General features: G+C 38.7%; 1 protein-coding gene across 4 annotated transcripts in view; it reads right to left on the minus strand.

Annotated features, from left to right (window-relative positions):
- The window catches only part of FAM171B (family with sequence similarity 171 member B), a 75,414-nt gene that overhangs the window by 18,273 nt on the left and 36,519 nt on the right, over window positions 1–20,622 (minus strand). For all 4 annotated transcript variants that reach the window (XM_055571982.1, XM_055571983.1, XM_055571984.1 and 1 more), the window contains exons 2-3: window positions 7,710–7,943; window positions 1,840–1,932 (exon numbers count right to left, since the gene is read on the minus strand). In XM_055571982.1, coding sequence (XP_055427957.1) covers window positions 1,840–1,932; window positions 7,710–7,943 — 327 coding nt within the window. The remainder of the gene's footprint in view (window positions 1–1,839; window positions 1,933–7,709; window positions 7,944–20,622) is intronic.

The following is a 20,622-nucleotide window of genomic DNA, read 5'->3' on the forward strand; positions in this document are numbered from 1 at the left end:
ACATGAGTTTAATTACTAAGCTCCGGGAGTTGGTGATGGACAGGGAAGCCTGGCGTGCTGCAGTCTATGAGCAAAGAGCTGGACACAACTGAGCAACTGAACTGAACTGAACTTAGATCACACAAGGCACCTTTAGCCTAGAGCCTGCTTGAGCTTGATTCATCTGCCCAGAATTTCTTCACCTTTGAGTTTCACTCTAGGGAACCACACGTTGACCCATGTGGCACATCTGGGGTTTCATTTCTGCAACAAGAGTAGAGATACTACAGCATGCTAGAATGGGCTGAAAGCAATCAACAGCATCTCATTGTCCTCTTGACCACAGTGACTTGCTGAGTGATGGAACCTGTGCCAACCACAGTTAATGAGATGCAACGTGGATTTTGGGCTTCTCAGGCAGCAGACAGTATAAAGAATCCACCTGCCAATGCAGAAGATGCAAGAGAATGGGTTTGATCCTTGGGTTAGGAAGATCCCCTGGAGTAGGAAATGGCAACCCACTCCAGTATTCTTGCCAGGAAATTCCCATGAACAGAGGAGCTTGGTGGGCTACAGTCTATGGGATCACAAAGAGTAGGACACAACTAAGCATCTGAGCACAGACAATGTGAATTTTGCTTGGACTTCTAGGGGCAAAGACATGCTATTCCTTACTAGATTTAATGTGAGCAGGTATGTCCAGGAGTCGCAAAAGCCATTTTGTGACCAGAAATGAGAACTCATTTGAATATAGACAATAAGGGGCGGAAAATTGAAAAATGGAAAGAGTTTGAAGAGGCCAGTAAGGAGTGGGACTATGTCAAGATAATGGCCTTTCTCTGCACACATGTAGGTCCTATTTACTTTTTACCCTTCACACACAGCTCTACATCCATCCTGCTGTGCCCCAGCAAAATCAGTGCAAGAGTGAGAGATTCTACTACCTTGCTCAGTAAATGACTCCAAGATTAATCAAGCCCCAGTCTTTCCCAAATGATAGTATTAGGTTTTATTTAATACATTAGGACTAAATAAGATAGCTTCTAAAAATGAACAATTTCAGAAACTGTTTCTTAACCATGACTCTTGTCTTGGACTCTAAGATTTTCTACTTTTACCAGTCATTCCTAATATGCTTTGGTTCTAAACATTGATTTCCCAAAAGAAATAAGTGAATTATTGTCATTTACAGACGTTTTACATAATACGCAGTAAGAGTTACAAAATGCTGGGATTTTCCCTAAGGACTAGTTAAGGGAGGGGAGGACGGAGGGGAGGATGAAAGCTAGCATCTTCGAGGTTGCTAAGCAGAGTTGGAAAACACAGTTTGAATCACACCCCAAATCAGGCTTCTTGTATTCCTGCCCTCGGGACATGTGAGTGGGGCAAATCATGTCTGCTCAGTAGATACTGAATTCCCCAGCCTCAGACCTTTCCCTCAAAGGCAGCAAGATTAATGTCAGAGGCAGGAATGAAGGTGACCTGCCTATGAGAATGCCCCAAAGGTCTGAGTCCTTTTCCCAATTTCACCAACCACCAAAGCCCAGAAAGAGCTGTGATTTGAGAAGAAGTTCAGAAACTCTTTCCAGTATTTCTGAAAGTCAAATGTTCTTTTGAGGGTGGCTAAAATGATAAAAGAGAATGAGTCCCACTACACACAAAAAAATATGTATGCTATAGCTTGATAGTGAAATAAGAATCAGTTCAGATCAACTTATAGTCAATACTAGTCATCCCAGTTCAATTAAAATTTTTCCCACCTTATAATCAACATTGATCCGTTGGTGAAGTAGTACAGTTATACAATACAAGTCACTTTCGAGTGTTTACTTACTAGTTAAGAAGAAGTAGAGTACTTACCAGCTAATTTTCCAGTAATTAAAATAGTATCTTCAAATAGCCATATATTTGCTTGGTTTTGTGGGAACAATGAAAGTGTAACTGATGAATATACTGTGAAATATAGCACAATTAGAATATTTTATTAGACATGGAGGTAAAACTGGGACAAATACAGTTCTGCTCCAGCAGGCCCTAAAAACGTAGGAAAAACAAACTGTGTGATGGGAAAAGCAATTCAAAACAAGGGAAGAATGAATGTAAAATATAGAGGGGAAATAAAGGAACATTTTTTAATAAAGTGAGAAGACTGGGCATCACTACTAATGTTTTTAAAATTTCATACAATACTTTGTACCAAGATGACTAATGATGTTCTCTAACCCTATATATATGTATATATGTATATGTGTGTATGGTCAAGCTAAATGCTTAAACAACCCTCTGCTCTTTTCTCTATACAATCATTACTTATTTCCTTCTTATAATTCTTAAAACCTTTTTTCCTGCCTCCATGATTTTAGGTTCTTTAAGGGGAGTACATCCATTCTGTTTTAACTTCCCACACAAAGGTTCAATGCTCTTCTTCACAGCGTGGTTCACCAAACAGACTGAGTTGGCAAAGGATGAAACAGTTTAACATACACATGATCCATAGGCAACCTTTAGTAGTAGGCAGGATGAGGCCGAACCTGTCTACAAGAGTAGCCATCTGAAATGACTGGTGGGATGAGGAAGTGCAGATCCCTGAAAGATAACAATTCTTTCCAGATGAGGAGCAAGAGGCAGGGATAAAAGACCATCATTTTATAAGCAAGAACAAGTCGGATAAGCTTACCAATCCTGCAAAAGAAAAATGTTTTGAGGCATTACCTAAAGTACAAGTTCTCATTGATCTCTCTCCTCCATGAAATGTATTTAAATATCAACAGAAACTATATAATACCCCTAAATCACTTAAAAAATAAAATACACTTGCCTGGGAATACTTTTAATTAGAGCTTACCGTTAAAGGAAATATGAAAAAGAAGATAAAATATAAAACTATACAAAAATTATGGGTGGATGTAAAACAATTTTTTTTCTTAAATAGAAAAGGAAGACTACCAATGAAAGTAATTTTAATTCAGAAATTATTAATATTTAGACAGATTGTTGGAGTTCCAAGATTGGAGAGGAGGTGGTGGGATAATAGCTTGGACCTTGAGATGACTGGATCCCACACATGGATGCTTTCTTAGTCCCAGGTGACGAAAGGAGCTACCCTGACAGCTTTTTCTATTAAGCCTGAGGAGAATCTTTCTGAATCTCATTAAAATTTGCATTCAGATTTCCTTCGATTTACAAAGATATTTCTGATTTTAAAAGGGATGTGTATCTTCTCTGGAAAAGCTGAGAAATACAGAAAAGGAAGAAAATGACGGTCATCACAGACCACCACAGACCACCATTAGTACTTCACTGTAGCTCTTCCTGGATCTGTCCTGTGGTTTAAAAAAGAGGGAGTATGATATCATACACAGAGTATTTTCACCCTGCGTGTTCACTTAAGATAATGTCGTAAGCATTTCTGTCCCTCAGTAGAAACTCTTCATAACATTTTCAAGGTCACATTCCTTAAAGTATCAAGACTCAGTTCAACTGTATAATACTGTAGACTGTTTCCATTTTCACGATGACAGAATATTCGCCTCATTAGCCTTGTGCACAAATATCTGTCCACTTTATTTGTATGTTCGTGTTTAGAAAAGATTCCCAGCAAAGATGAAGATTTCAAAGACTCTGACACACATATTTCAAAACTGTCATCCCGATAATACTGCCAACTTCTCCTCCCACGAGCAGTGTTAGAGGAGGCCCATCCTGTCAATACTGAGGATGTTCCCTCTTTAAAAACTTTTCCTGCGGTGAAAAATCTAAGAAATGCATGTTTTGGGGGTATACTTAGATTATTAGAAAGGTAAATATTTTATCACATTCTCTAACTTGTATTTCCTGTTTGAAAACTGCTAAGTCATGATTCTGTCCATTTATATTATTTAGGCAGTGCCCTGGTGTCTTTTACTGACATGAATGAATTCTTAGCACATAAAAGGTATCATTCCTTATTACTTCACATATTGTTCCTACTTTTTAAAATTATGGTGAAATTTACTTTTTACGACATCATTAATTGCTTTTCAGTTTAAAAAGACCATCCTAAAAAAAGATAGTTTATTATATTAAATATAATTTTCCACATTCGAACTCTTTGAGCAATATATTTTGGAATATGGATTCAAATTAATTTACTGCAAATGGTTAGCAAAATATTCCAGTATTACTTATTGGATATTCAGCTTTTTCCTCAATGATTTATAATGGTTCCTTACCACAGATTATATTTTTTAAATCTACTAGTATCTGATTTGTATTATAGTATAAATCATAGTAAAATATCACAGTAAATCTGTAGCTAGATATTCTAGTTTTCTGGAATTTCAAACTGCCTCTAGTAAATCTCTTAAAACTTCAGGTATTTTTACACATTTATTCTTCAAGAATTATTTTGCCAAGTATTTTGCTAATGCATTAAATCTGTAAATTAATATGGGAAGAATTAAAATCTTTACAATATTCAGGGAAAGAAAAATATTTTTCCAATTATCTGGTGTTTTAGTTGATTTTTTTTTTCTAGTTCTATCAGTAACATTTGGTAGTTTTATTTTCCTCCCCACAGTTACTTCACTTTTTTTGTAGGTTTCCCTTCTCATAGTGTTCTGAGAAGCATTTATTTTCCTTCTTCCTAATTGGTTATCACCTTTGGTATGTAAGAACATCTATTGATTTTTACCAGTGCTAACTTTCAGTTTTCCAGGGATATGATCATAAGCACAATAATGGCTTTGATTCTTCCTAATAGCTCTGTTCTTTTTTATCTGTTAATATCTTTTTGTCCTGATGAGAACTTCTACTACAATGTAAAATAATATAGATATCTGTATTTAGTTTCTTACTTTAGTAGGATCACCTCTAATATTTTATGCTTAGTATGAGTTTGAGATATCTAAGTATATCTTTGTGGTCCTAGTTTTTAAGGAGTTTATTCTTGGTTACGCATGAATGGTGAACTTACAAAATACATTTCAGGCACTTGTTGATATTATCACATACTAGTTCTAATCTATTCTAATTGTTGTTGTTCAGTCGCTCAGTTGTGTCTGACTCTTTGAGGCCCCATGGACTGCAGCATACCAGGCTTCCCTGTCCTTCATCATCTCCCAGAGCTTGCTCAAACTCGTGTCCATTGAGTCGGTGATGCCATCCAACCATCTCACCCTCTGTTGTCCCCTTCTCCTCCTGCCCTCAATCTTTCCCAGCATCAGGATCTTTCCTAATGAGTTGGCACTTCGCATCAGGTGGCCAAAGTATTGGAGCTTTAGTTTCAGCATCAGTCTCTCCAATGAAAATTCAGGATTGATTTCCTTTAGGATGGACTGGCTTGATCTCCTTGCTGTCCAAGGGACTTTCAAGAGTCTTCTCCAACACCGCAGTTCAAAAGTATCAATTCTTCAGCGCTCAGCCTTCTTCATGGTCGAACTCTCACATCCATACACGATTACTGGAAAAACCATTGCTATCTCTGCTTTTTAACATGCTGTCTAGGTTTTTCATAGCTTTTCTTCCAAGGAGCAAGCGTCTTTTAATTTCATGGCTGTAGTCACCATTTGCAGTGATTTTGGAGCCCAAGAAAATAAAATCTGTCTGTTTCCATTGTTTCCCCATCTATTTGCCATGAAGTGATGGGACTAGATGCCATGATCTTCATTTTTTTGAATGTTCCCTGGTGGTTCATACAGTAAAGAATCTGTCTGTAATGCAGAAGACACACATTTGATCCCTGGGTTGGGAAGATCCCCTGGAGAAGGGAGTGGCAACCCACTCCAGTATTCTTGCCTGGAGAATTCCATGGACAGAGGAGCCTGGTGGGCTAAGTCCATGGGGTTGCAAAGAGCTGGACACAACTGAGCAACTAACACTTGACTTTTACTCTCCTCGTTCACCTTCATCAAGAGGCTCTTTAGTTCCTCTTCACTTTCTACCGTAACAGTGGTGTCATCTGCACATCTGAGGTTATTGACAGTTCTCCTGGCAATCTTGATTCCAGCTTATTCTAATAGTATGATATATAAAATTAATAAAGTCTGACATCTGTATTGTCCTACAAAGAGAAAAATTCTACTTGGTCTGGACAGTACACTATATTTAAATAATGGTGAAATTCTTTTTTATTATTCTGCTTAGGACTTTTGCATTTCAAGTTATAGGTAAGATTGATCTATAGAGGGGTGTGTAAATGAGAAAGAGAATGCTCACAAGGGGGCATTTAATTTTGACCTTTGTTAGGTCTCAGGATCAAGGCTGTACTGATTGATATGGTAGAATGACCTACAGTACTTTTCCTTATAGCCTCAGAAGTTATTTTTATCTAGAACATTTTATGCATGATTAATTTACCTTATCTAAAAGCAATAATCATTTACATTATAACAAAATTGTTCATTTTATTGGATTTTTAAGATATTTGCCATCAAATTTGTTATCAATAACTTTTATGATTTTTAAAACTTTTATGTATTTTTGTCAACTATTTCTTTATATTTTTCTAACATATGCCAATATACTTCTGTCTTTATTATTTCCTTTTCCCAATAGTTGGTTTCTTCTTTCATTGTTTTTCTCACTTTTGCTGAATGAATAGTTGTGCTTAATTTCTATCTTTAAAAAAAATTAAATCATTTGAGACCATGAATTTATCTCAACCATATCCCTATACAGATTTTCTAGTCATTATTTTCTAGAATTTTACTCATGTGAATCTTATTAAATTACCTAATTCTTCATTTTCTTTCTCAATCTAATTTTAAATAGTTCAATAATTCAAATGTTTCCAATATGAAACTATAATATCTAAAATTTAACAAGAACAATAAAATATAAAATTTTTGAAAAGACTGATTGCCTAATGGATCATCCTTCCAATCAGACTTGTATTCTGGAAACTGGTTGGCCATTTTCCCCCCAATATCCAATTAGTTATACTGTGGTAGTCACTCAGTCGTGTCCAACTCTTTGCGACCCACGGACTGTAGCCCACCAGGCTCCTCTGTCCATGGGATTCTCCAAGCAAGAATACTGGAGTGGGCTGCCATTTCCTTCTCCAAATTAGTGATACTAAGTACTACCAATTTTTTCCAGCTTTATTGAGATATAACTGACACCTAACATCATATAACCTTAAGGTATACAATGGTATGATATGTGTATATATTGTAAAATGATACCCATAATAAATACTGATTCTTTCTCTAGTATGCCTCTTGTACGCTTACCTCTCCTTTCATTTCCTTTCTTACATCAGGCTAGCCTTACAGTCCCCCAGCACAGCCACAGTTTCATAGCCAGACTCCCTGAATCTATTTTAGCCCTGCTGTTGACCTATTCCCTATATGCTGTAAACTCAGTTTCTAAACAACTTAAATTCATGTGTTCAAGAATCTATAAGAACGGCTTTATTAGTCATCATGTAAATCTAAACTGTTCATCTACCTTTAGAGAAGATCCCTTCATCAGTACTTTGGCCCATCCTAATCCTGTAGGCATGCCACTCCCCTACCACCACACACACCTGCAGACAAGTTTTGTACCAAAGCAGAGCTGTTTCTCAGGATTCCTTCAGGCCTCTGTAGAAGGCAAAAGGCCTTCATATTTTCTTCAAACTGGCACATCTTTCTAATTCCTTATACTGGCTTCACATAGACAGTCATATTTTCAGTTTACCAGAACAAGCAATTCTCAGAGTAAAAAATCATTTACATTTAGTGAAGGAAAAACACTATTTAAGTGCTTACTTGGCATTCTTCTGGTCTTCCAAGGTAGAGGCGTCAACACGTAGCCATCTTTGTAAGCAATAATGGTTAAGCTGAGTCCTAACTTGTAGGGTACGCTTATCAACACTGCTCCATTGTTTCTAGTTACTGTGGAATTTGTCTTTGTGTAGTTTACAAACACTTCTACAACTGCTTGACTCAGGTACTGACGACTGATGATGTCATTCACCTGGACTTTCAGCATAAATACAGACACTAGAAAAGACGAAATCACAGCACATTAAATCCTAGAAAGCATATGTCAGTATACTGTAAAATGTCATTTAAAACACCTGAACAATACCAAACTGTTGAAAAATTTAGAAGATACATACATATGGATGGATAGAAAGGTGTTAAACATTCCACCAAATTCATTCTTCCTAAAACTGATTAAGTTGAATATTATTAATAAGGTATAGTATTATCACTATTTTCTCTGCCAGTTAAAAGGAAAAGAAGGGAGAATAGTGAATAATGAAAAGTGAGAATAGTAAATAATGCAAAGACAGCTTCTGGCTTTAGGAAAATTTTTACTTTATATGACAAATTTCTAATATTATCAAGTTGCTGCTACTGCTGCTAAGTCGCTTCAGTCGTGTCCAACTCTGTGCAACCCCACAGATGGAAGCCCACCAGGCTCCCCCGCCCCCGGGATTCTCCAGGCAAGAACACTGGAGTGGGTATTATCAAGTTACACAGATTTAATACTAATAAAATACAGTCAAAGGTCTTAGAATAAAATGCTATTCACCAAACCCATTAGTGCATGGATAGCTCTTTTATTTTGCTCTGTTGTCTGGAAAGCAGAGGATGTGTTTTAGTTCCAAATTACAAAATATCAAAACAAAATCTCAGATGGACCTAGAGAATATTATGCTTAGTGAAATAAGTCAGAGAAAGATAAATACTATGATATTACTTATACATAAAATCTAAAAAATAATACAAATGAATGTATACCCAAAACAAGCAAACTCACAGACACAGAAAATAAACTTAAGATAACCAAAGGTGAGAGGGAAGCTGAGGGGACAAATTAGAGGTATGGGATTAACAAACTACTATGTATAAAATAGATAAGCAACAAGAATGTGTTGTATTGCACAAGGAATTACAGCCATTATCTTGTAATAGCCTATAATGGAATAAAATCTACAAAAATACTGAATCACTATGCTGTACTGCTGAAACTAATACTGTAGATCAACTATATGGGTGTGCTAAGTTGCTTCCGTCATGTCCAGCTCTTCGTGACCCTACGGACTGTAGCCCATCAGGCTCCTCTGTCCACAGGATTCCCCCGGCAAGAACACTGGAGTGAGCTGCCATGCCCTCCTCCAGGAGGTATTCCTGACCCAAGGATCTAATCCGCATCTCTGAAGTCTCCTGCACTGGCAGGTATGTTTTCCCCTAGCTCCACCTTAAGTTAAAAAAAATTTTACTAAAATATAAAAAACATTATCAATTAAATATATAGACGACAAATTCACGAAAAAAGAACTAAAGCTGGCTTCTACTTAAAACCTCCAGCCTTACAGATTTTGACAATGTGTTCGTGGATTTACCATTGATAATATCTGGCTACGGAAGACCTTTTACCACCATGGAAATGCCTTTGCAAAGCCAGCATCACAACACCTTTGCTAAAAATGTCTTTCTTCTCTTCCACTATAAATGGGCTCTGAGGTCAGTCAAGGTCCATCTTTGCCGTCCCCTAGACGTGTGACTTTAGGTAAGTTACTCACCTCTCAGTCCATTTGCTCATCTGTAAAATCAGGACAGCAGCAAACTCCAGGAGACAGAAGAGGACAGAGGACCCTGGTAGGCTACAGTCCATGGGTTCTCAAAGAGTCGGACACAACTTAGTGACTGAACAACAACAAAACCGCAGGCCAGACAGTCTGTCAGGCCCTTGAAATGTTGATTAAAGATACACAGAGGCTAACAGTTGCTGAAGCTGAATTATCTCTGGGAGTCTATAAGCTCCCCCACTCTGTGCTTCCCTCTCCTTCCAGAAGAAGTGTTATACAGCCCCTCCTGATGATCTGTGAGTTGTATCAAACTCCCCTGAATCTTATAGCATGAGTTGGGTTCTGTTGCTTGTTTCCAAAGCAAGTACCTTAAATAACATAGGACACAACTGTAAGTACAGAATAGTTTATTCCTCAGATGGTAAAGAATCTGCCTGTAATGCAAGAGACCTGGGTTCAATCCCTGGGTCAGGAAGATCCCCAGGAAAAGGGAATGGCTACCCACTCAAATATTCTTACCTGGAGAATTCCACTGACAGAGGAGCATGGCAGACTACAGTCCATGGGTCACAAAGAGTCAGACACGACTGAGCAACTAACCCTTTCACTTTTTTCTCTTTTCACCCTATCTCCCATAAGAGAAAGAGAAGGAGGGAAGGATAATGTACCAAAATCAGATAAACCATATAAGAGGAATACTGCACACTATGGTTTTTCCTGTGGTCATGTATGGATGTGAGAGTTGGACTGTGAAGAAAGCTGAGCACTGAAGAATTGATGCTTTTGAACTGTGGTGTTGGAGAAGACTCTTGAGAGTCCCTTGGACTGCAAGGAGATCCAACCAGTCCATCCTAAAGGAGATCAGTCCTGGGTGTTCATTGGAAGGACCGATGCCGAAGCTGAAACGCCAATACTTTGGCCACCTCATGCGAAGAGCTGACTCATTGGAAAAGACCCTGATACTGGGAAAGATTGAGTGCAGGAGGAGAAGGGGACAGCAGAGGATGAGATGGTTGGATGATATCACTGACACGATGGACATGGGTTTGGGTGAATTCCGGCAGTTGGTGATGGACCAACTGGCCTGGTGTGCTGCGGTTCATGGGGTCACAAAGAGTCGGACAGGACTGAGTTGACTGAACTGAACTGAACTAGAAGATGAGGAAACTAATAATTTTAAAAGCTTTTAAAATTTGGTGATGGCCTTATTCAAACCAAAGGTACTACAATGGTTCCTTCAACAGCATTTTCAGGAATGGGACTCAATAGGGAATTTTTATTAATTTGTTTGCTCCAAAGATTAGTTTCAGAAATTCTCAGAGCCTTTGGATTTATAGACAAAGTCCAAGTGTAGTAAGATTCTAAAGTAAATTAATTAAAAACTCTGCATATTCCATCTGTTCCATCTTTATAAAAGTACAGTTGCCAAAATAAGACACCCAAAAACCTCCTAGCATTCTGAAACTGGGTTTGATTCACAAAATGTCTTCCAATCCAGAATGGATGATTTTATTTTTTTCACATGTACTGCTGCTGCTGCTGCTAAGTCTCTTCAGTTGTGTCTGACTCTGTGCAACCCCATAGACAGCAGCCCACTAGGCTCCTCTGTCCCTGGGATTCTCCAGGCAAGAACACTGGAGTGGGTTGCCATTGCCTTCTAAAAATGTTAATAAATCCGATGAGAAAATGAGTATCAAATTCAGGAAAAAACCACTTGCAAAGGTCAAATCTTCACTATCAAAATCACAGCCTCTCTCTCTGAGGCGATCTCCTCTATCTATACCTTAGGTTGCCTGACAGACTTAGGATATAATGTAGGCCTGACCAAAACTGTCTTTCTAGCTCAAATGGGAAAAAATTAGTATTTGTGTAACACACACACACATACACACACACCTCTTCCCCCAGGCCCAGTACTAGAAACTTTATATACGTTGTCCAATTTCATCTTAATACAAACCTGCAAGACTTCCCCCATTTTAAGGCAAGAAAACTGAGGCAAACATTGAGCAGCTAATAGAGCACAGGCAGGATTAACAGGTTCATTTTACTCCAAGTTCCATGTGTTTGTACTTTCTCTCTCACCGAAAAGCCTTAGGAATTTGGTTTCCACCATATTTACTAGTTTCTGCTTTCAGAGTCCCTTGGACATCAAAGAGATCAAACCAGTCAATCCTAAAGGAAACCAACCCTGAATACTCATTGGAAGGACTGGTGCACAAACTAAAGCTTCAGTATTTTGGCCACCTGATGGGAAGAGACGACTCATGGGAAAAGACATTGATGCCCTCTGAGAAAGACTGAAGGCAGAAGGAGAAGAGGGTGACAGAGGATCAGATGGTTGGATGGCATCACCGATTCAACAGACATGAACTTGAGCAAACTTGGGCAAAGACCAGGAGGCCTGGAGTGCTGTAGTGCATGGGGTTGCAAAGAGTCGGACATGACTTGGCAACTGAACAACAAAAAAATATTCACTAGCTTATTTCCTCCCAACCAGAGAAGGAAGTCCTCATTTGCTGACCCTCTGAGCCACCCACTCCCTCCTTCAGCTTGGTTTTTCTGGCCCCAGCAAAAGCAGCAGCAAAAAACAGCATTAAAAAAAAACAACTAAAAACAGAATCTTGGCTGAAAGCCTAGTTATAGAAATTAAAGAGGCACAAACAACTCTTTTGCCTCCAAATAAAAAGTTATAAAGAATTGTCTGCCATGACTTAAAAAACAGGATGCTTCTGGCTTCTGTGATGTCAACAGTTTGATCAGGCAAATGGTACTGGCAGCCAGAAATAATTTATAGCCATAATAATCCCCCTCATTAGCTTTCTTCTTCAACAAAAATACTTTCGGCATTTAGATTGGACAGATTGTGTGGTTAAATATATGATTTTCCACCAGAGGTGCTTTTGTCTCCATAATCTACCTACTATTCTCCATTGTATTTTTCAGCTCTCCATGCCCCTATTATTTTCTCTGTCACTTAATTATAAGCATTATGCCTTGCCCACACAATCTTCTTTTCAATATGCCAGCATTGGTTTAAAAATGGTTCAATATCAAATGATTTCAACTGCACCCTTAGAAAACATATAATCTAAACATTGAAAGAAACAAGTAAAAATAAAATATACATGCATGAGCAAGACCCTGAGGTTGCTGGCAAAGATTTAACCATTTAGCATATGATTAGAAGCACTAAGTAATGAGAATCACTAAAATTCAAAAGACTGCTAAATAGGTATAAAGAAATCTTCTTGAAAAAGCCTATTAGAATCAACACTGTCTTATGGTTTTGCTATAGGGTATGCTGCTAAGTCGCTTCAGTCGTGTCTGACTCTGCGCGACCCCATAGATGGCAGCCCACCAGGCTCCCCCGTCCCTGGGATTCTCCAGGCAAGAACACTGGAGTGGGTTGCCATTTCCTTCTCCAATGCATGAAAGTGAAAATTGAAAGTGAAGTCGCTCAGTCGTGTCCGACTCTTAGCGACCCCATGGACTGCAGCCTACCAGGCTCCTCCGTCCATGGGATTTTCCAGGCAAGAGTACTGGAGTGGGGTGCCATTGCCTTCTCCGACTATAGGGTATAGATAGGTAAAACTCAAAATCCAGAAAGGGCTAAATCAAAAGGTACCGCTAGCCATTTATCTGGCAACATCTGGAGTAGGGTGGGCTGAGAAATTACAACCCCACTTCTTTCCAAGAGAATCTGACATCTTATTATGTTGTTACTATTATGTAGGTTACAAATGTACGTATGGAGAAACTTTATTTTCAGATTTCTCTGGTACAAAAACTAGCCTACTTCTTTTCAACTATGTATAAAGCATCTACAATAATTTCATTTAATATACAATTTTTTTTCTCTCTAGGAATATAATGCTACAAATACACTAAGTATATAAAGTTTTTGTAAACATCACAGATGAAATTTAATATTTTAACAACGAAGACTTTAAACTTTGAGGTTTATGCATTCTAAATGAGAACTATTAAGAAATGAAAAACACAAAATATAGTGAAATAACTTGTTGGGAACAATTAGAAATGTTTACCTACATTCATTCAGTTAACACATGTTTACTGATAGTCTGCTTTCGGCCAGATCTGCACCAGGAGATAATAGGGCTGCAAACGTGAATAAGGTACATCCTTACCTTGAGGAAGATTCTGAGGAAAGACATGAGAAATAGTACTGCAGAATTATCTGATATTACCATAGAGGAAGTTTTAAAAAGGAAATGAACCAGAGACAAGAGAAGAACTGTCTATAGTACCTAATACAATCTTCTATGAAATTACGTAGAATTTTAGAATCAACACGCGTAACTATTCCTGAAGGTATCAATCTCGAAGAGAGAGGCTTGTACTCCCATGTTCAATGCAGCATTATTCCCAACAGCCAAGACACAGAAAAAACATAAATGTCCATCAGCAGATGAATAAAGGAAACTGGTATATACATACAATGGAATATTATTCAGTCTTAAAAAATAAAAAAAAGAAATTTGCCATTTGCAACAAGATGGATAGAGCTAGAGGATTATGTTAAGTGAAATAAGCCAGATGCACAAAGATAATAATGTATGCTCACATTTATACGTGGAATCTAAAAGAGTTAACTCAATTGACATGAATTTGAGCAAACTCCGGGAGACAGTGAAGGACGGGGAAGCCTGGCAGGGTGCAGTCCATGGGGTCGCAAAGAGTTGGACATGACTTAGTGACTGAACAATAACAGAAAACAGTCAAAGATTAGAATGGAGTTTCCAGGGGCAGAGAAGAAGGAGACGTGGGGGTAAAAGGGTGCGAAGTTTCAGTTACACAAGATAAATAAGTACTAGAGATTTAGTGTACAACTACCTACTGCCAACAACACTGCATATTTCATACTTCCTAACAGGACTGATCTTACTTTCAGTGTTTCTACCACAAAATAATAATAATAGAAGCAGGAAGAAACTTTGGGAGGTGATGCATATGTCTATGGCTTTGATGGTGGCGATGGTTTCACACGTGTACATTTATCCCCGAACTCATTAAGTTATATACGTGACATATCTACAGCCTTTACATGTCAATCATGCCCAATAAAATGGCTTTTAAAGAGTATCAAAAAATGTGGATTTTTATATCTACTTTGGAATCAAGTTCACACTATCAGTTTTTGAACAGGGAAGAATGTGGACATTTTGAGTTCAGATCTCCAAAGGGCCCCCCCATTCATTCTCTCCCACTTTCCGAGCTTTGATTTTTTTGGTCCATTCCAGTGAAGACTTTATGGTGAGAAACCAATACAATATTGTAAAGTTAGAAAAATAAAATAAAATTTAAAAAATAATAATACTAAATAAAATTAAAAAAAAAAAGAAGCCCAAAGATGCTATGACTCAAACTTTACTGGGGGGCATTCAGAGGCCTAGTTTGTTCTCTACCCATTATTTTTATACTAAATATTAGAGAAATCTTAGTATTGAGCTAGCTATACAGATATCTAAAGGATGTAAACAGAAATCATCTGGTTCCATATTTAAATGTCAAGATATTTAAAGTCTTTAGTAGAGACATAATCATGGTTTTACAAAAGACAGTACAATTAATTTCCACGTCTTTAGCTTAGCATTCAAAAGCTGACATCTGGCCATCACCTCCCATTCTAGCCTTATTTCCCACTAGAGAAGGAAATGGCAATCCACTCCAGTGTTCTTGCCTGGAAAATTCCCATGGACGGGGAGCCTGGTGGGCTACAGTACAAAGGGTCACAAAGAGTTGCACACAACTGACTATTAAGCACAGCATATTTATTTCCCACTAACCACTGTTTTATCAGGGATTAGCAGACGATAGCCCATGGGCAAACTCAGACCTGCAGCTCATTTTGTAAATAAAGTTTTATTGGAACACTGCTAGTGTACTCATTTATGGATTGCCTATGGTTGCTTCTGCTTCAACAGTAAAGGCCACATGGTCTGCAAAGAAATTATTTACTCTCTGGCACTTTACTGAAAACGTTTGTAGAACTCTGCTCTATCAGTTCAGTTCAGTCGCTCCGTTGTGTCCGACTCTTTGTGACCCCATGGACTGCAGCACACCAGGCTTCCCTGTCCATCACCAACCCCCAGAGCTTGCTCAAACTTATGTCCATCAAGTCAGTGATGCCATCCAACCATTTCATCCTCTGTCGTCCCCTTCTCCTCCTGCCATCAATCTTTCCCAGCATCAGGGTCTTTTCCAATGACCATGACATAAATGGGTCACTAGTCACTATCCTAGACCAACCCACTCTACTGCTACATCCTTCCTTTCTTCTATCTGAAGAAAACCTTAATCTCTACCCATCAAAAACCCTAACCTATCCTTCAAAGTTTAGGACAAACAACCCTCTTCATAAATTTGCGCTGGGATAAATTTGCACTTACCCCAGTTAGATGGGCCCTCCTCTCCTGTACTGACTCATCTAATGGCACATGATATATTGTGGTGCATATTTTTATTCTCTGCATATTGATCTGCTCTGTGAGAACAAGCTTCTTGACAGTCAACGCTGTTTCAAACTCAGCCTTGTGTTTTGCCAGGGTTTACTAAGGGTAGTTAGCATGTAGCTTCTAGGTGAATGAAACAGGGAGAGGAAGGAAGAGCAGAAAGATGAGAAAAGTAGGAAAAAGAAAAGAAATGAAGAAGAAAAGAAAAGAAGATAGAGACAATCGGAAGTGACCAAGCACCAGGGTAAAGAATGATAATTGTTGGATATCCACAGAAGTCACTTGAAATTATAGCCAGCTTTCCAGTCCTAGGATTGGTGAAGTTTTGAGCTTGATCCCATAGTTACTGGTGACAAATATTTCACATTATTATAATAATCACAAAAACAAATATTAAGAGTCCATTCTTTTTGGAAATTAATGTTTCCTTCTTATAAGAAAATTTAACTCAGAAATTTTTATTTAAAAAAACCCATAAGTAGCAAAATTTGCTAAATAAATATAATGCAACTAGATTAAATCTAATTTACTTTCACTATTACAAAATAATACCAACAAAGTAGGTTTACAATTCTTTCTCCCAGGGTACCAGCCCAATTTTCCTACTTAATTGGAAGGAGGACTGAAAGTTTAGGAAAGAACAAGGACAAGCAAGGAGTTTATGAGAGAAAGGACCATATTATTCCACATTCTATAAAGCAGAATGGAAAGGACTTCAACAGTCTAAGCTTTACAGCATTTCAAACATGGACACACAGCCTCCTTCTTTTAAAGGAACAAAAGGGAGCTGAGTTAAAGAAAGAGTTCAACAAATCAGAAAAGCCTTCTTTTCGTTGCTTAAGCACCATATTGGATCCAAAATTCTCACAGGCTTTAGAGTTTAAGGGAAAAAAAAACAATCTGCACCTGTTTGAAGCAAAAACAAACTTACTGCACTAATACTTATTACAGAGAAAATGTCAAATCGAAGAAGAAATTATGGAGCTGGAATGAGGACATGATCTCCAAAGGTGAAAAACGGTATGAAGCAAGTAAAATGCACGTTGTCTTCATGAGGACCAGAAACTTGAGTGTGATTTGCCAAAACTAATGAGATGAGTAACGTGAAAGAGTCCTTATAACCTAAGAACAAGCACATTGCAGAGGCCTCAATAGGGAGCCAGCGAGAAAGTGAGCCATTTGCAGTTGGACTCAGTCCCTTCTTGCCTACCCAAAGGGCCCTTTCCCTCAGTGGAAATAATTCAGTCTGATAAATAAACAAATCAAACTCCATAGGCATTTCTCACTCTTTTTTTCTTTGCAATTTCTCATCCTGCCTCAGGATCATAATTATTCACTCACTCACACATTCACCCAACACGCATGAATTGGGTACACTATATATGGAGGCACTAAGTATGGGGTGACAGAAGAACCAATAGCCCAGTGAGTGGCATCACAGATGAAAAGACTGAAAGGAAAAAAAAAAGGTGAGACTTATTTTCCTGTGAAAAATCAGCCAAAAAAAAAAAAAAAATTAAGGACCGAGGAAAGAAAAAAATGAGGTTAAAAAGAATATGTTAAGTCTCTGCCAAAAGCAGAAACGACTGAGCTAAGAAAACGTGAGAAGCAGATATTCCTCCTCAGAGGAAAAATGGGAATTTAGTGATCGACCCCACAAACATGCACTGAGCAACATCACCCCCTTCCCTCAAGAAGGTCCTTGCCTGAAGATGTGCCCCTGAGTCTCTGAGCTTAATCCTCCCCACTCCATCCTCACTCCTCTGATCCACTTGGGCTCCAGCACTTTCTTGAACCAGGCAAGTTCCCACCTCTGGGTCTTTGCACAGGCTGTCCCTTCTGCCTAGAATTCTCTCCCTACCTCCCACCCTACCCCCATAAATGAACAGCTTACTCTCTCACCTCCTTCGAGTCTTTGTCAAAATTACACTTCTCATGACTCCATACTCTCCCAGTCCTTCTTACTCTATGTTTCAGGAGTCCCAAGACCACTTCCAGTTCAGTGACTTATCAGAAGGACTCACACCACTTAATAGGAGGTCATACTCAAAACTAAGATTTGTAACAGTCAAGGATAAAAAGTAAAAACAACAGGAAAAGTAAATGCACCAGGAAAGCCCAGAGAGGTCAGGCATGGGCTTTCACGTCCTTCTGCTCAGTTTACACAAGACACAATTCTTCTCTAGCTGTGAACTTCAGGCACACATGCAATGTGTCTGCAGTGGGCTTCCCTGCATGGAATCTCAGGGTCAGAGCCTGCCATGGGGACACCGGTCATGTAGCCACATTCCTGTTACGTAACTAGCCATGGATGCTGAAACAAAGAACCCGAGCAAAGATACCAGGTGTATATTGTAAACCTGCTAAATAATCCTGAGAAGTCTTGACAAGCTGGAATTGTACACTCCATTGCTCTGTGCATATAAAACATCATCATTCGTTAGTAACAGAAAGAACATTCCAAGAGCCTAGTCTCAGGAGCTGGCCAAGGAACAGCCATGGTCCCAGGCTCTGCTGGAGACATGCAAGGGTTGTGCAACTACACCTGCTGTGTTATCACTTTTCTTACATCCTATTTTTTCCATACTACCATCTTTACATACTGTTTAATTTACTCAGAATGTTCATTTTCTGTTTCCCCTATTAGTTCTATGAGATACTGAGATTTTTCATTTTTTTATTGTTGTATCCTAAACTATCAATCCTTATTTTCAAATTAATGATCAAATTAGTGAATGAATTCCTTACTCTGAAATCACAAAGTGAGACTACAAGCTCAGAACCACTTCTGCAAGTGTGCTGTGCTTAGTCACTCAGTTGTGTACAACTCTACAACCCCATCAACTATAGCCTGCCAGGCTCCTCTGTCTGTGGGGATTCTCCAGCTAAGAATACTGGAGTTGGTTACCATGCCCTCCTCCACAGGATCTTCCCAACCCAGGGACTGAACCCAGGTCTCCCGCATTGCAGGCAGACTCTTTACCATCTGAGCCACGAGGGAAGCAATAATTGCAAGGGAGGATGCAAACATGTGAAATGAGGTGGATAAGCCTTGCAGTGGCATCTGGGACAAGGAGATAATGTGTAATCAACAACTTCTGTGCATAGAATATTCATAAGTTATATACTTTAAGCAAAGTACAGATTCTTTGATTCCTTACCAGTTCTTCCTTCAATAATTTCTTCAACAGATATGTTCATTCTTGTGATGTCAAGAAAGAACTTTTAAAAGCAAGATTAGGGCAACCATTGTGGCTTTTCCTTAGAAAAGCAATTAAATGAAGATTAAGTTCTACCAATTATTACCCAATTCTAAATAATTAATTGGAAAAAATCTCTTTAGCATATTATCAAGGAACCAAAATTGAAGTTGGCAATAAAAATGGAAAGAAGTAATATAAGTGAAAACAAGAGACTGCTGTAAGGGGAGGGAACCCCCATCTGGAAAAATAATTAAAGAATTTTAAAATAAAAAGTTGTTACAAAATCTATTTCACACAGATTTAGGCTTCTTAATAAATTGCTATTTAATAGGAACAATCCATTAGGAATCGGTTGAGTAGTAAATATTTTTCCCCTAGGTATTTCAAATATATTAACGATGATACATAGGAGAGAGGACCTTTAGAGAACCAACAATCACTGAATGCTCCCTCCCATGAATGTAACATGGAAATCAGGTTAGATGTGTTAGTTGGGATGCAAAACCTGCTTGGGGAAGAATTAAGTATGAACTACTTGAACACAGGGTACTCTAGCCTCCTTTGAAACTTAATGAGTCAATGTCCTTCAGTTCAGTTGCTGGTTGTGTCCAACCCTTTGCGACCCCATGGACTGCAGCACGCCAGGCTTCCCTTTCCATCACCAACACCCGGAGCTTACTCAAATTCATGTGCATGGAGTCAGTGATGTATCCAACCATCTCATACTTTGTCGTCCCCTTCTCCTGCCTTCAATGTTTCCCAGCATCAGGGTCTTTTCCAATGAGTCGGCCTTTCACTTCAGGTGGCCAAAGCACTGGAGTTTCAGTTTCAGCATCAGTCCTTTCAATGGATATGCAGGACTGATTTCCTTTAGGATGGACTGGTTGGGTCTCCTTGCAGTCCAAGGGATTCTCAAGAGTCAGTTCAAAAGCATCAATTCTGCAGGGCTCAGCCTTCTTTATAGTCCAACTCTCACATTCATACATGACTACTGGAAAAACCAGAGCTTTGACTAAGCATTCCTAATTTAGTATAATTGATGGATAAAGTCTGCAAAGGACTATGTCATCCAGGCAAAAAGAAGAATTAAGTGACTGCTATTTATACAATTAATATCCTGAAAAGGATTTAGTTTACTAAACTGTCTTCCCAAATGATCTCCCCAAAATATTCCCCACCAGGCTTCCAGTAAGGATGTAACACTCCAAGAGCAAATAACTGTAAAGTGTGATCACTATTTTGAGCTGCACAACTCTAAGCCAGGGGACCTGGTACAAGACAGAACTCATCCCTGGAGCCCACATTAGCACATTTCTCCATGATGAGCTAGGGTCACAGTCCATACCAACTGGAATGGCCAGCAGCATCCACCGCTTGCCTAGAGAACAGCCCAGCACTGCCCGAACACCACCACCTCCAAGCCCCGTGCTACAAAACAACCTCCTACTCTTTCTTTAGAACC

Source organism: Bubalus kerabau, chromosome 3 (assembly GCF_029407905.1).
Source record: "Bubalus kerabau isolate K-KA32 ecotype Philippines breed swamp buffalo chromosome 3, PCC_UOA_SB_1v2, whole genome shotgun sequence".
NCBI lineage: Eukaryota > Metazoa > Chordata > Mammalia > Artiodactyla > Bovidae > Bubalus > Bubalus kerabau.